This window comes from Passer domesticus, unplaced genomic scaffold (assembly GCF_036417665.1).
Source record: "Passer domesticus isolate bPasDom1 unplaced genomic scaffold, bPasDom1.hap1 HAP1_SCAFFOLD_37, whole genome shotgun sequence".
Lineage (NCBI taxonomy): Eukaryota > Metazoa > Chordata > Aves > Passeriformes > Passeridae > Passer > Passer domesticus.
The window spans coordinates 3,370,049-3,385,893 of record NW_026990149.1 but is presented as its reverse complement, the minus strand read 5'-3'; the positions used below and the strand labels follow the sequence as shown (position 1 = coordinate 3,385,893).

General features: G+C 50.2%; 1 protein-coding gene and 1 pseudogene across 1 annotated transcript; one reads left to right on the top strand and one right to left on the bottom strand.

The window, feature by feature from the left end:
- Window positions 1-15,845, top strand: part of LOC135292537 (zinc finger protein 850-like) — a 337,224-nt pseudogene that overhangs the window by 261,085 nt on the left and 60,294 nt on the right.
- LOC135292488 (neurofilament heavy polypeptide-like) lies at window positions 2,699-15,252 on the bottom strand. Its single transcript, XM_064406691.1, has 8 exons — window positions 15,206-15,252; window positions 14,093-14,160; window positions 11,711-11,943; window positions 10,812-10,912; window positions 9,439-9,574; window positions 8,828-8,992; window positions 5,672-5,898; window positions 2,699-3,800 (listed from the first exon to the last, which is right to left on the bottom strand). The coding sequence occupies exons 1-8, from the start codon at window positions 15,250-15,252 to the stop codon at window positions 2,846-2,848; spliced, it is 1,932 nt and encodes a 643-aa protein (XP_064262761.1). The 3' UTR covers window positions 2,699-2,845.

Genomic DNA, 15,845 nt, shown 5'->3' with positions numbered 1-15,845 from the left:
TTATATTTATTTCCCAGTAACCCTGCACTTTGAAAAGTCTTACTGAATTTCTGTTTCCATGGAATTTGCAGTTACCATGGGTTTTACTCATAACTGATTTACTTCTAATTCTAATATGCTTGTTACAACTTTAATCCCTCCAGCAGACCATCATGCTGTTATTTCACTTACAGCTTGTTCACCTTTAAGTTGTCTTTTTGTGTTAATAACCTTAGACTGAGTTACATCATGTCATATCTATAACTTTTAAGAATGTTCGTTTGAATTCTGTTAAATTAAGGCCAAATATTGTAACGCTCAGTTACCTTCTTGAATAAGGCTAAGTTTTATTAAGTAAATTTTGGTAGATTTTATAAATGTTAAGATTCAGTTTTACGTAATTTCAGCAATGATCCATTCCAGCTTTTTATGGATCCAGTTATGTTCGGTATTAATAGTAATTAACATTGAGTTCTCTTGAGTGTGCTTTTTGTTCTACTAAGGTGATAATGAAATTATGTTTATTAATTTGAAATCCTTTTAGAACTGGGTTTTATTGAGTTCATCTTGTTAAGCTCTATTGATGTCGAAAGGAATTTATATCAGGTTTGAGTGTTATTTAATCTGAGATATCATAAATTTTATGAGTGAGCTGTTCAGTGTTTCCTTTGTTGCATTTTTTCTGTCATAAATACATTCATGTTTCTATTCCTGTTTTTATAGCCAGCTTTTCATATGTTTTACCATCTTTTGGTGTAATTATCTACAAGACACGTGTCATTTCAGGATCCTTCTTTTGTTCTCTAGCTGCTCATGTGTCTCTTAGACCAGACTACCCCTCTAACTGGGCTCTGCACTGGGGCTCCATGGTTTGACCCAGTGCTGCCTCATGATTTTCAAGTATTTTTCAGAGTTCCAGGAAATGATATTGCAGCTTTGTCAGAAGTCTTCTCTAAACTGATGGTATTGTGACATCTACTCTAAGCAATCAGATGCAGTCCCAATTGTTATTACAGAACCACTCCAACAGTTTGCTGTGTTTAAAGCATCTCCATGCTGAGGAAATTTTGGAGGAGACAGCTATTGGATGGTTCATCAGTCTTTCACCCCTAGACCTTTACTCCTAAGAGCTATTCTTAGGAGCCTTGTTTAAAATTACATTTAGGGAATTCTCTCCCACTTAGAACTTGGGTGGCGGCCAGGCCTTAGCTCTACCTGGACAGGAATTTGCCAACAGACCCAGATGTTTTCTGCATCAAAACTAGATTGGAGTTGCTTTGACTTTGCAATTTCACCGTCTGTACATGACAGTAGAACTATTTTTAAAGGGAGCTTGGGAATTATGATCTGGAAATAATTATTCAAGTCCCCACTGAATCGAGGTTTTTCAGCTGTTTGCAGACTCTGGGATGATGGTACATTATTTCAGAGATTTCTGTTTATTTCATTCCACCTATGTTGTTAGTTTTGTCTGCTATTAGAAATATTCCTGATTGTTGTATCCAAATTATTCCTAATTGCTCTAAGTTTCTTGTCCACTACATGTATTATTTCGCTACAATGTTTCTTCATACTCATAACAAAAGACATGCATCTCATTCTTATTAAAAAAAAAAAAAAAAAAAAAAAAAAAAGAGGAATGAATGCCTTAAGAACATTCAAATAATGCAATATGTACATGAGAAATTTGGATGACTAATCATTTTGAATCATGCAATATTTACATTAGAAACTTGGAAAAAAGGTCATCCCATCTAAATCCCAGTGGAGTGTCCCACAGGGAAGCCTAATTGATTCATTAACTTCAGGAGAAGAGATGCCTGTGTTTTATCACCAACAGCTCAAAGCAGTCACCTGTTCATTCCATCAGGTACTGATCAGCTCTGAAGAAATGAAGCCCAGTGGAAAGAGAAATAACCTCATCCCCTTGCAGCCTTTGTGGCCAGAACAGGAACAGGAGTAGGACTGCCAAGACACAGCTGTGCCTGGAAACTGACAGAGGCAATTGGCCAACAAAAGCCTCATGGCATCATCATGGGACAGTGCTCCTCCCAACCTTCTTCAGTTCTTCCCTGTTCCAGCTGCCAGGAGGACATTCAGTGATGTCCAAGATCAACATTTCCAGCTAATGGACCTTCTCCTACTTCTCAGCTAATTGGAAACAATGGTCATTTCTTTCCATTTCCCTAAGAGACATTGGACATTATTCTTTTGTTTGCTCATGCTGCAAAACCCTGTGTCAATGACTTGACAGAATTGGGTAAGTTTTGTTGATTGGAATTGGTCTTTTATGTATCTTATCCCACATCTAACAGATAACCAGTGATAACCTTCATGAGATCATACCCTCCCAAGAGTGAGCTGTTTCAACATCAGAACATAGGAGCCTTTTTTAAATGAACAAAAAGGGGGAGATGTCAGAGACAGGTAGAATAATGATAAAAGAAAGGCCTTATGAAATCAGGCCTTGTTCTGCTATATTAACAACTGGCCTGTCATCTCTTCTAAGTGCAGCTAAGCAGTCACAAGTTCCCATGTGAAGTTATTTTGAGAATGAGACTTGGTGAACAATCTGATCTGAGGGTGAAAAACAAATGCACCTGCAAGAACAAGGGATTTGTCCCATGAGAATCAGTGAAGAGAATAGGTAACAATACAAAGAATACAACAGAGAGATTTGATGCACAAGTAAAATATATTTTATTATCCAACAGAATAACTGGCATAACTAGTAATAAGAAATCGATTAACTACCTAAAGTTGCACATTAGGTTTGTCAAACTGTATAAAATAAGTTGTGTGAATAAAATAAAGAGTTCTTCTCCAGCTCAGCTGGGTTCTCTGGGATTTTGGTTCCTCCCTTCTTTCAGGCTTTGGCTTCCCCCTTCTTTGGGGCTTTGGGTTCCTTCTTTTTTGGTGCTTTGATTTCCTTCTCTGGGATTTTGATTTCCTTCCTCTCTGGGAATTTGGTTTCCTTCTTTTCTGGAGGTTTGCTTCTCTTCTCTGGAGATTTGGTTTCCTTCTTTAGAATTCTGATTTCCCTCTTTACTAGGGCTTTGCTTTCCTTTTTCTCTGGGCTTTTCATTTCCTTCTTCTCTGTGGCTTTGCTTTCCTTCTTTGGGCTTTTGATTTCCTTCATCTCCGGGACTTTGGTTTCCTTCCTCTCTGGGAATTTGGTTTCCCTCTTTTCTGGAAGTTTGTATTTCTTTTCTGGGAGTTTGTTTTCCATCTTCTCTGGGGCTTTGTTTTCCTTCTTCTCTGGGAATTTGGTTTCCTTCCTCTCTAATGCTTTGGTGTCCTTCTTCACTGGGGCCTTGCTTTCCTTCCTCTCTGGGAATTTGGTTTCCTTCTTTTCTGGAGGTTTGTATTTCTTTTCTGGGAGTTTGCTTTCCATCCTCTCTGGGGCTTTGGTTTCCTTCTTCTCAGGGAATTTAGTTTCCTTCCTCTCTAATGCTTTTGTGTTCTTTTTCTCTGGGGCCTTGCTTTCCTTCTTCTCTGGGGCTTTGCTTTCCTTCCTCTCTGAGATTTTGGTTTCTTTCTTTTCTGGATGTTTGTTTTTCTTTTCTGGAAGTTTGTTTTCCATCTTCTCTGGTTCTTTGATTTCCTTCCTTGGTGGGATTTTGGTGTCCTTCTTCTCTGGGGCCTTGCTTTCCTTCTTCTCTGGGGGTTTGGTTTTCCCCTTCTCTGCTTTTGGAGGTTCCTTCCCCACAGAGACACCCTTCTTTTCTTTCTTCTGCTTCTCTTTCTCCTTCTGCCTCTCTTCCTCCTCCAAGGCTTTTGCCTCCTCCTCAAGCTTTGGAGACAGCCGCTTCAGCTCCCTTCTGCAGACAAAACAGAAAACATGGCTGAGAGTCACCACCAGAACCTTGGGCTCACTCGTCCTGGCTGGCCCTGCACTTCATTCCTTGACCCTGAGGCCAGGCAGCAGCGCCAGACCATTTCCGTGAATTCTCCTCAACCCACAGAGGTTGGGAACATCCCAAGAGAGGGCAGTGGTGGAAGGGCACCTCCAGGACCAGCCAAACCTGAGCCTTGCCATCAGAAGGGCTTGACTGTGCAAGCTCCCTCTCCAGGCACAGCCAGACACCTCCAGCCCACTGCCAAAGGCTGATCCACCAGCTCTCTGCGCTGTGCCTGAAAACGCCCTTTGTCTCTTGACTTCCCAGTTTCAAGCAGAGCACAGAGTGCCAACGTCTGCTGATCTCTCCTGCAATTCTTACTCAGCTCATTCAGCTCCCTTCTCCCTGGGCACAGCTGAAGCAAGAATTTAAAGAGTTCAGATTTCACCTGAGTCTTAGAAGCAATTCACATTGATCAGGATGTCAGTTAGACAGGTAGACCATAGGTTAATGATGATTAGATGCTTAAGCCAGAGCTGATTGTTATATTGTTTACCATGATGAGCTTCTTGATAGAAGGAAGTGGAGTAAGTGAACTGTTAGAAGAACATACTGAAACCCGTAGAACAATGGTTAGCACCTGGGATTTATGTCAATCAGTCACTAAGCAGGGGACCTTGGATGGTGCCAGAGGGTCACAGAGACCTGATGAAGACATTCCTGACTTCATCCCTTAAGACCACTGGCCCAATAGGAGACCACCGACCCAATTCCAGAGAAGAATTGCACAGGTGTGAAGGACTAATGACCTCATTTTAATACAGAGCAGGGAGGGGAAGTGCTGGGGTTGTGCACATATGTTGTATGTAAGATCCTGGGAAATAAAGAGAGGGCAAAGAACCTTGTACAGCACGGTCACGCCTTGTAGGGACGACTCTGGTGCCACCCACCGGGGTTAATAAACATACCACTTTCTAACTTTAATGAGTTAGAGAGTCTCTGTCCGTGAGCCTCGGTATTAATGACTCATAGCCTGATCCTAAATGAGAATAGTCCTATCAGTCAGAAAGCAAAGGCTGGAGGAACTGCTCTCCTGCAAGACAGGCTCTTGTCAGCCAGATTTCCTGCTGGAAGCCAGCTGTGACCAAGCCAGCTGGTGCTGTCTGCCATGGAAACCATCTGAAGCAGCCTCGTCCCTCTCCTCCCCACGAAACCAACTTCAGCCTGGCCTGAAGGAAGTCCTGATGCACAGGCTTGCTTTAAGCAGCCCCCACTCCCAGCTCACACTTTGCCTGTGTGTCCTGAGCTGGGCTGCCTTGCTGGAGCAGAGCTTCTCCTGTGCTTGCCCACTGCTGCAGCTGAAGGGGAGCCTCAAGGACAGGAGCTTTTATGGCTGCTGTCCCACCATCAGGAGAACCCTGGCAGATCAGCACTGCAAGGACTTCATCTGTGGCAGCACCAGCACCCAAACCAAGGTTTGGTCTGTGCCCCACGCCTGCCCACACCACAATCCCACTGTTTTGGTGAAGAAGGGAGATGATGAAGAAGATGTGACTCAACACCATGGAGCTAAAGACACCTCTAGAGGCAGTGCCAAGGCAGGGCCAGAGCCCAGCTCCCTGCAGGCAGCATCTGAGCCAGGAGGGCTCACCACTAAACTAGAGAAGAAGATGCTCTGTCCCAACAGAAGAAGGTGCTTCCTCTCTTGGGAGCCAGGGAGCTAAGAGTGGCCATCCCTGTGCTGCTTCTGGCCTTTGCTATGCAGCACCTCTGAGCTCAGAGTCCTTGGAGCAGGGAAGCCCTGCAGGGACAGTAACCCATGGAGAGCAGGAACCCATGGAAGGCTTACTCACCTCTCCCTGAGAGGTGCCCCAGAGCCACAGTTGATCTCCTGGGGGCTTGGGGAGCAGCTGACACGTGAGGCCTCCCCAGGCACCAGCACCTCGGAGCTGGGGCCTCCCTCCACGTGGCACAGCGCCGTGGCACTGGAGATGCTGTTGAGGTGGCCAGAGAAGGGCAAGGAGACCTGCTGGCTCTCTCCTGGCTGCAGCACACCTGACACTGGCAGGATACTGGAAGCCTGCATGGAAGACAGGAGAGATGGAGCTGTTGAGCATGGAAATGGATGCAGAAGAGCATCTTGGAGCAAAGTGCAGCTGCAGCCAGAGGGGCCTATTCCCCAAACACTGCCAGAATCACCCTGATCTCATCCTGCATCCATGCCACTGACCAGTGCAGGGACCATGGGGAAAATCTTCTCCCATCCTCACGGGTCAATGCATTCATTAGTACATGACATGAAAGTGAACTGGGATGTCTCCTGGCACTAGAAATTCTCTCTGATGCACAACTTGCCTTGAAAAAGTTTCAAAACTTACTGCTTTTAGAAAAGGAGGAGACTCAGAGTGAGAGCTCTTGGAGCTGAGCAAAGGACTCCCAGCCCAGCTCATCTGACTCCTGAGGCTCTTCCCCTCTCTCTCTGATTTAAATGCTGCTTCCTCAAGGTGCTACAGCAAAAGCTCCTGCAAAACCTTCCTCTGAACCACCTGAGGAGTTGCAGGGGGAGCAGTGCCCTCCATAGGTGCTGCACAGTGTCCTTGGGCAGCCCCACAACGTGTCCTGCACGGCCTCTCCAACAACCAGCTGCTCCAGCAGCACTTTGTGCTGGGCCTGCAGGGATGGGAGGCCCCTCTGTGGCCAATGCTCAGGGCCACCAGTGGCACTGGCAGCTCCAGCCCTACTTGCCACACTGACAGTGTGCAAGGGAGACAGATTCCCTCTTCCCTTCTCCGCTTCCATGGCAGCGTGCGGTGCGCCCACGGAGCACCTGAATCTCTCCAGGCCTGCTGGGAGGTGAGGGTTTGCAGGAGCTTGTGGTGGCACCTGAAAAACAAGCCATTCCCTACGCCTGCAGGAAGAGACAGCCACTTTGCCAAGTCTCAGTTTGTAAGACAGCTTCAGGGCCAGCAGTGCAAGAGCAGCTCTCGGGTGACAGCAGAGACCTGCAAACAGGGAGTCTGGCTGGGCTGGGAAGAGGGCACATGGAGATCAGGACTTATCCCAGCTTGCTGTGGCAAGGAAGCTGCAGCTCTTCCCATCATGATGCAGATAAAAGCCTCATCTTGCATTGGGAAGGCAACAAGGCAAAAAATGCCACACTCAACACAGGCCTGTAGGATCTGAGTGAGCTTCTCCAAGGAAAACTCTCCTATTTCTCCCTGCCACTCCCCCATGTCCAGCCACTGGCCCTGCTGCCCAGCCACTGTCAGGGCACAGGACAGCAGGGCAGCAAAAAGGGAGCTCAGCAGGAGCATGACTTGCTGGTGGCAGGCTAAGGAGGCAGCACAAGCAGTAGGTGTACAAGAAAATCTACCTCTGCTCCTGAAGACTGGGTCAAATCCTGCTCTTCAGTCAGGGCTGTGGCTGCCTCCTGCTTTCCAGCCTTGAAGTGCCTCCATCGAGACGCTGGGCAATCCAAACATGTTCTCATCTCCTTTGGTGGTTGGGGATTGAATTTAGGTGGGTGAAGCTCATCTCTGGAAAAGAAGATAACTGTGAACAGAGACCTGCAGTGGGAGGGAGGGACACCTGCACCAGCAGCTCCTGGTCAGGATGCAGCCCCTGGATGGCTGCTGGCACCTTGAACTGAGAAATGCTTTGATCCAGCCCTTCCCAATCCAGGCTGGAGCAGGTCTGCTCTAAAGGCAGCCCAGGAATGACCCTGAGCTGCTGCAGCAGCTGCAACTGCTTGCACTGAGGAACTGCAGAGGACAGGGATGAACACCTTGTGGGCATGCAAAAAGCACAGTGGGAGAGCAAAAGACAGAGAAGGCAAGCAAAAAGGGCAGATTTGAGACATCCAGGGGCAGACACAGCCAGCACAGCCAGCACAGCCCCCCCAGGGCCCAACGCCAGAAACTCTGCAGCTCCAGCAGGTATTTATCAGGAATGTTTCCCTGACACTGCTGGGGGCTTGGCTGACATTTTCCAACACTCCCAGGGGACTCAGGTGGCATTCCCCATGCATACAGACATACATACATCGGCTGTAGTGCTGGGATCCTGCCAGACTCCATCAGCGTTGGGCTTGGGGAGGTTTCTGCCAGCCGTCCAGAGCTCCATAACTTTTTTCTCTGTCCCAGGAAGCAGGCAAGAAAGATTTAAAAAAAAAAACCCAAACAAACCACAACAGGGAAAACTAAAATCCTTAAACAGCTCATCCCTGCTCAAGGTATTTCTTTAGGGACAGCTACCACTCTCCAGCTGAAATGCTGGGCTTTTGGGAAACAAGAAAAAGATAATTACATGTTCACCTTCAAATTTAAAAGGATCAAGGTAAGAGAACCTTTCAAACTACAAAGGATTGGCCCAAAGGTAAAAGCTTTGCAAGAAATCTCTAGTTATGGCCAGGCTGACAGTTAAACAACTGGTTCCTCTGGTGGGGAGAAACCCTCCTCTTTAAGGTAAGCAGCCTCAGAGTTGAAAGAAACTGTTCTGTCAAACTTCAGGCTCCCTGGCACAGCCTGCATTGCCTGTCCTTCCTGTTCACTGATTTACATGCAGTGCCACAATGGCCCAGGTTCAGATGTTTGGTGCCACCCAGGCAACTTGCCATTGTCATTTCCTTATGTTTTAATCTAAGTTTCAATCCTTGCAACCACTCTTGAAATGCCAGCCTTCCTTTTTTTTACAGAAAGCTCAAGGTTCCCAGAAGTCTTCTGACATCCTCTTTTGCGCTCAGAGAGATGCCATTTTCAAACAGATGTTTCCAAAGTTAACAGCATTTTCAAGAGTAATGCACTAAAGTGACCCTGGATTCCAGCTCAGACCAACGACGTTCTGTGCCAGACACTGAGATTACCACCCGTGAGGCACGAGCTGTTTGTGCCACCCATCCCTCCTGGCCTTCTCCACAGCAGCCTGTGCCTGTTTTCCCCGGCAGAATCCCTGTGCCCTTTGCAGCCTGCCAGGAGCAGCTGCACAGAGGCACACATCTCCCTTGCACTCACCAGTGGGTTTCTCTCATCCCCGAACACGCCGATGAGAACATTGGTGCGATGCGTGCCCAGCGCCTGCACTTCCACCAGCACTGGGATCTCTGCAGTGCTGTGAGGCTGGACAATCCCACAGGGCCTGGGGCTGGAGTAGAGCACAGCAGAGTCCTCCTTGCGTTTCTGCAAGAGACACAATGAAATGCAGCTTCAGAGGCACCTCTGAAGAAACTTTACACTCCCTAACATCCACCGCAACAGCAACTGACACACGTGTTTAAAAATGCCCAGGACAAAGGTAAAAGGCACAAACAAGATGCAAGAATTGTAGGCTTAGCATTCCCAGGGGATCCTGCCAGGAGACTGCCAGCACAGGCACTGCTGTCTGTGGATGCAGCAGCTTTCACAGCCCTCTAAGATCTCCCACAAGAAAACACCCTGAAGACTAGAACATCAACTGTTCCCTCAGCAGGTTAAACTGCATCCTCAAGTTTACATTCAGGTAGGATCCTGTTCTCAGCAGATCTTTAAGACTGAATAGAAACCAGCAAGGTCACGTCCAAACCCTTTTTCCCCTGAATAAGCTCCTCAATAATATTTGAGAGGGGGAGGTGGATGGGATGCCAAACCTGTTCAATAAGCCCGTAGCAGCCAGGCAGGTGGCTGGGATTCCTAATGATGAACTTCTTCTCGTAGGGCACCTTCAGGAGGCACTCATCATACTGCAGCACGTGGGGGGACACTTGCAGCTTAGGAACAAGACATCTGGACAAAGAGATGAGCCCAGGGGAATCAGAGATACTGGAGAACATTTACCCGCAAAGATTGTAAAACAGAGCATAACACATTGGTCACTGTCAAATGGGCATTGAACAGCCCTGCAGTGATAATTGCCTTCTACGTCTTCCCACTCCAACAGGTCTTGTCAAGGAGGGGCAAACCCTGAGAGGCAGCAGCCAGAGGCTGCCAAGTGCCCCAGGCAGAGCACTTTGTCCCACAGCTGCCTCAGCCCCTCCTTTCCCCAGGAAGGCTTGCAAGGACTCCTGTAACACTCCCAGTGATCCACGAGCTCTGGGGGAGCCTTCCCAACAAGGAACAGAACTCACTAAGGCTCAAGGAACACACAACTCCAGTGTCCCAGGAAAAATGACTCCCTTCTCTGCCATGGTGCTGTTGCCCTGCCTGGGAACTCAGCTGCTTGCCCCAGCCTTGGAGGGCACGAGACACCAGCTGCCCTCCAGAGTGGCTGATCAGCCCCTCCCAGGCCCTACAGCTCCCTGGCTCCTTCCCTCCACAGCTCCAGGCACTGACTGTCCCCAGCCCACCTGCTTGACAAAATGCCAGCCCAGGCACTGCCTGGATGGCTCTGCCTGGGAGAAGGAACAGCCCCAGGGAACTGCATCCCTCCTGGCATTCCACTGACACCCACAGCAGCACAGCAGGATGGAATTCTGCTGCAGCAACAACCACTTTTGCTCTCAACCCTGAGAACATTCAAGCTCAGACTGGGAAGCAGAGGGAAGGAGAAAGTCTAGAACTGAGCTGCCATATCAAGGGCTGCTTTCCCCTCCTGAGACCTTGCCCTCAGCACTCTTGCTGGCAGCCACTTCCCCCCTGCCACGTGCCCTCATGAACAGAACCAGAGCCTGGCTCTCAGCAGGCTGCTTGCTGTGTCCCAAACCAATGCACGGTGCTCGCACCCAGCACAACTCCACCTCTTGCAGCAAGAAAGAGAGGAGGCCCTGGGGAAATTTGTTCCACCTCAAGCACCAAAAGCCAGGTCAAGAAATGATCTCATTCCTGGTGCCTTCAGAAAAGGGCCCAGGACCCTGCCGGGCTGGGAGCAGGGCTGCTTTTCACCACAGGCTGCTGTCCAAGCTCTGCTCTTCTTATGCCCAGCTGGCACAACATGAGCTCATGAACCAGCACTTCTCCTTGGCAGCTGCAGCCAGCAAAGCCTGGGCAAGGCAGGGGCTGGGGGAGGCCAGGGAAGGGCTGGTACCTGGCTGTGATGACCAATGATGCCACTCCCTTGCCAAAACCCTCCAGATCAACCAGCATTTTCCTGTAGAACTCCATCACCGAGTTGGAACACAGGGTCACCTGGTGGAAGAGAAGAACAGGAAATTCTTCCGTACAAAAGCTCATTATCCACGTGTGATATCCTCCAGCCCTTGAGGGAAGATTTTGTCTTAATTCTGCTGCTGCTCCATGTGTAGAGCACAGTCTCAAAGCAACAAAAGCCTTCTGGCAATAGCAGATGTGTTAAACACACCTCGCTATCAGGGCATAGCTCAGCTACATTAAAACATTAGACTAAAGCTCTATGAACCACTGTATTCAAATTAAGGGGCCAATTTCTCATCTGACTACAATGACATAAATGCAGAAGAAATCTGACTTGAACACAATGAGTTCAGCTTTACAGCAGGAAGCTGAGGGCAAAGTGTGGCCCAGCAGGTGCTGGGCAGTTCATGGCTGCAGAGTTTTTTGTCCCCACTGGAGATTCCTGCCGTGAACACAAATCCTTCTGCTCCCCAGGAGAGGGGAAATCAGACCAAGAAGGAAAGCTAACTGCTTTCTACAATGACATCTCTCTAACAGCCACCTTTTGCCCTCATCTTTGCTCTGCCCACTTGCAATCAAATAAATGGCTCTCAAGAACCCAAGAGTGACTTCTGGCCTTGACCATATGGTATGTGACCTCAGCATATGATTTTGGAAAGAAAACAGTGCTCCTTGAGGAACATCCCGAGTAAGGCAGCTAGCAGAGGCCTCAGAGCAGTGCAGATCTCTCACTCACACCATGCTCAAAGCTGGCAGCAGAGCTAAAGCCCTCCCACGCTCCAGTGCAGCTGCAGCCCTGGTGCTGAAGCGTCTCTGGCTGCACTCTGCCCGTACCTGGATGTCCTGGTGTCCCTGGGGCAGGATGGTCCCTTGGCTGGGAGTGATGGTAAACTCCCGGGGCTCCACATACAAGTGAACGCCCTTCCTCCAGGCTGGGTCACTGTGGCAGCGGATCTGATCCACGCTGTCCACAGCCGGCTGCGTGCCATCAAACGACATGCGGAGCTGGAACGTCACGGGCACCGGGGAGCTGTTAGTGAGCCGGCAGCGCTGGGTGTAGGGAAAGCCTAGGAAAGGACACCAACATCCATTGAGGCTCCCATTGTGGCCTGACTCCTGCTGGGAATGGCCTGGCACGATGAAAGTGGCACGGGAGTTTAGCTCTGGATTATCTGAACTACAGCTCACCCAGAAGCTGCATGAGGAATGAATCATCACTCAGTTCCCTTTGACACAGATTGCAGACTGCAGCCTTGAAAATGCCCACTCCTAGCCCTGCTGAACACTGCAAGTTTCTCTCTTGGCGATGGGGAGGAGCTGCCTCACCTGCCCCAAACCAGCACCAGTGATCTCCCAGTGATGAGTGTGCACCCAGACCGAGCATTTCCTCTGAGAATTCAAGCTGTCAAATTCCCTGTTAAGCCTGCCACCACTCCCACCCTTTTCAAGATAGATAAACAGTGAGTCAGCATTGAGAAGAAGCTACAGCAAAAGAAAGTGAGGATGGAATCAGGAACTAGAACGTGAGGCAAAGCACCCCAATGCAGCTTCTCTCTGCAGGATCCTAAAGGCGTCTCTTGGTTTGGGCCAAACAGACTGAGCACAAGACAGCTCAGAGCCCACTCAACTGGGGGCACACCCAAGCCTTGCTTGGAGATTGGCAATGAGGAACCAGGTCCCACCTCACCCAACAAACGGGGACATCACACCCATGCTGCTCACTGGGATTGCTGCCTGCAAGGCTTTACCCCACTGGAGCTCTGGGATTTGCTTTCCATGCTGGAAAGCCAGAGATGCAGCCACTCATGGTGGGGATGTCCTGCAGAGCCTGGAGAGCAGCCACAAGCTGCTCTGCAGTGGACATCTGGCTGGGCTGGCCAGCTCTTTGGGGAGGAGACTTCTCCCTGGGCCTGCTCACCAAGAGGCACTGGAACACAGATGGGGAGAAAAAACAACTGCAGCTGCAAACCAGAGCTTCTCTGTGCCCATCCCAGTGAGCACTGCCAGCTCCAGCAGTGACTCCAGCAGGGAGGCAAGAGAGGCACAACAAGGACAAACACAGATGGCAAAACCTCCAATGAGACTGAGCTCACCGCATGCAGACAACAGTCAACAGTTCCAAAGAAGCAAAGATACAACAGCTGCCTTCAGCTGAAGAGACCTTAGGAATGAAAGCAGATCCAGCAGGATCGATCTCCTGGTTCAGAACCATAGTTCCATCTCTTGCCTTACTTGTTTCATTTCTTCAAAAAGGCAACTTGACAAGTGCCTCCATGGTGATGCAGGGGGGGACAGAAGCAGCTCAGGAAAGGCAAGTAGTTTCCTTAAAAAGTCCATGACCTTCCTTGTTCTGGGTTTTGGCTTGGTAGTGAATGCTCCCCTTGGTCTGGGAAGGGGGATAGGGGTTTTGGGGGTTTTGGCCCTGGGGGTGGGCTTTTCCCTTGGGGGTTTTTGGCAGCCGTGGCGTGATGCCGTGGGCGCTGTGCAGTGGGAGCTGAGGCTGGGCAGGGAGCGGAGCTTCCCTTCCTCCCGCTCGGGGATGGGAGCTCGGCCGCGTGCTGCTGCGGGAGGTTGTGTGCTTGGCCCCGGCACTGCCCTGGCTGCAGCTCAGCCTGGCACCCACCCTGCCTGCCTTCCCCGCTGCTGCCTGCTGCTCTGAGCCACTGCCCACATCCCCCTGCCCTCTGTCCCTTTGCAAAAGGAGCATTTCCCTCCTTCCCTCCTTCCCTGCCGCTGCCGGCTGGCAGGGGATCACTGCCCTGCCAGAGCCCACAGCTCCTCCTGCTGGGATCCTCACTGCACCAAAGGACAAAAACGGGACTTGGCAGCTGGCAAACGTCTGCTCTTGTTCTCTGGGCTCTCCTGATATAGTCTAGGAAAGAACTGTTATTCCTTTTCCCACAGTTTTGCCAGGGAGCCCTGTCATTTCAAAGGTATCATCATTTGGAGGGAGGGGCTCATCTTTCCATTCCAGGAAGATTCCCACCTTCCTTGGCAGACATCTGTCTTTTCAAGCAGGACAGAGACACCAGAAAATCCTGACTTTCTATGCCTTGCTTCTGTTTGATCTGACAATGGCCAAATGCTCCCTGCGGCACCAGCAGCCCTGCAGTTCCCAGCCTGAAGAGGCTGCTGGGGCAGAGCAGGAGGGAGGGATGCTTTTCTCTCGGAAGGCACAGATCCCTCCCGCTGTGTCCCAGCCCAGGCAGCACTCACCAAAGGAGATGTCCCCGAAGTCGAGCTCAGGGAGGTCGAAGTGCAAACTCGGTCCAGTGACGCTGCCCCTGCATGGCGAGGACAGAGCAGGAAATGCCTTGGTTCAAGGAATTGCAAAGCTCTGGCTGTCGTGGCTCGGGGGCACCAACCTGGTGTCAGGGCACCGTGCCTTTCAAACCAGCACACACCATGTGCTCAGCACAGTGCCCCTGGGCACAGGAGGCAGCTAAAGCCAAGTGGCCAGCAGCCAGCAGCCACTGATGGGCTCTGGGCACAGGGCAGGCAGGAAAAGCCCCCGGGATGCTGCTGGTCCCATGAAGGACCCTGAACACACAGCCAGACATGGCTCCGGGCCTCACTTTCCCCATCTGCAATGGGATGGGCATCAAGGTGTCCCCACAAACTTCTGTAACCAGCCCTGCCAGACACAGGTTCCTGCTTTGCTACTTCTTAGCTGGAACTGCTGTTCCCATGGAGGAGCTTTCTCAGCAGAGTTTGACCCACACCATCATTACAGACACAGTTCTGACACATGAACCCAGGGCAGCCCCAAACATCCTCTGAAAAGAGCAGCAACACTTCTACACAGGGCACAGATGAATCCTAGAGGAAAGGACCAGCTTGTCAGCAGTGCACCAGCTGGCACAGCCAAGAGCAACAGCTTCAACAACCAAACAAGGGGGTCCTGAATCTAGCACAGCACCTCACCTGTCCTTGAACTCAGCAGACACACTGCAAAAGTCACCAACACCCACTGAAAGCAGCACTTGAAGCTGCACAACACTCCCCAGTTGATTTCATGGCTGATGCCAATCCATGCCCACTCTGCCTTGTGGTTAAAAATCCAGGCCCAGTGACCTGAGCCTTCTGTTGGATTCACAGCACTGCCCCTGGCTCTGCTCCACACATCTCAACAAGAGACACCTGCCCTCGCTCAAGGAGAAAGCTGCTGATGCACAAACATCCCATCACCAGTTTAGGGGAGGGACAGAGGAGAATCAATTATTGGATGGTGGAAGGTTCCCTCTTGATCTCCAAAATAAAAAAGCAGCACTTTTCCTCCAAAAACAAAGCCATCATCATTCTTTCTCCACTGGGGGCAGACCTACTCACCACTTTGTTCTTGTGAAGTAATAACTTCCTTGTTCTTTTTCATCCATCTCCCTTATCTTACTGCTATAATCCAGTGCAGATTGCTTTCATTTCTTCACTGCCTTGCCCCAGTGCCTCCCAAGAGCAGCAGCCTAGTTCCAAAGCTGCAGAGCAGCCAGCATCAGCTCTCCTGCTCCCACTGCATTATCCTAGCAGCACAAGGCTCAGGCTGGCAGGGACAGGGCCTCGTGCTGCTGTGGTGCTGAGCACTGAGCTCTGCCTCCCCTATCATCACCCCTTGTCCCTTGTGCTGGGCCAGGATGATCTCTTGCCATGGCACCAGCCCAGGGGATGATGCCCAAGTCCTTGGCACAGTTCCTGCTGCACAGTTCCCTGACTCCCACATCAGCCCTTGCCTGGCTGTGCACAGGAGGTACCAGAGCACTCTGGGCACAGCAGCTGGGAGCACAGCTTGTGCCCCACAGCATGGCCATGAGAGGTGAGGTGAGGCTGCTGCTGCCCATCTGGCATGGATTATTGACAGAAGTTTTTACAAGCACTGCTGCTGCTGCAGAATGCCCCAGGCTGGCCCATCTCCAAAGCCCTGGGGGCCTTGCTGGCTGTTCAGCTGGGACATCCCAGAGCAGCTGCTGCCCAAAGC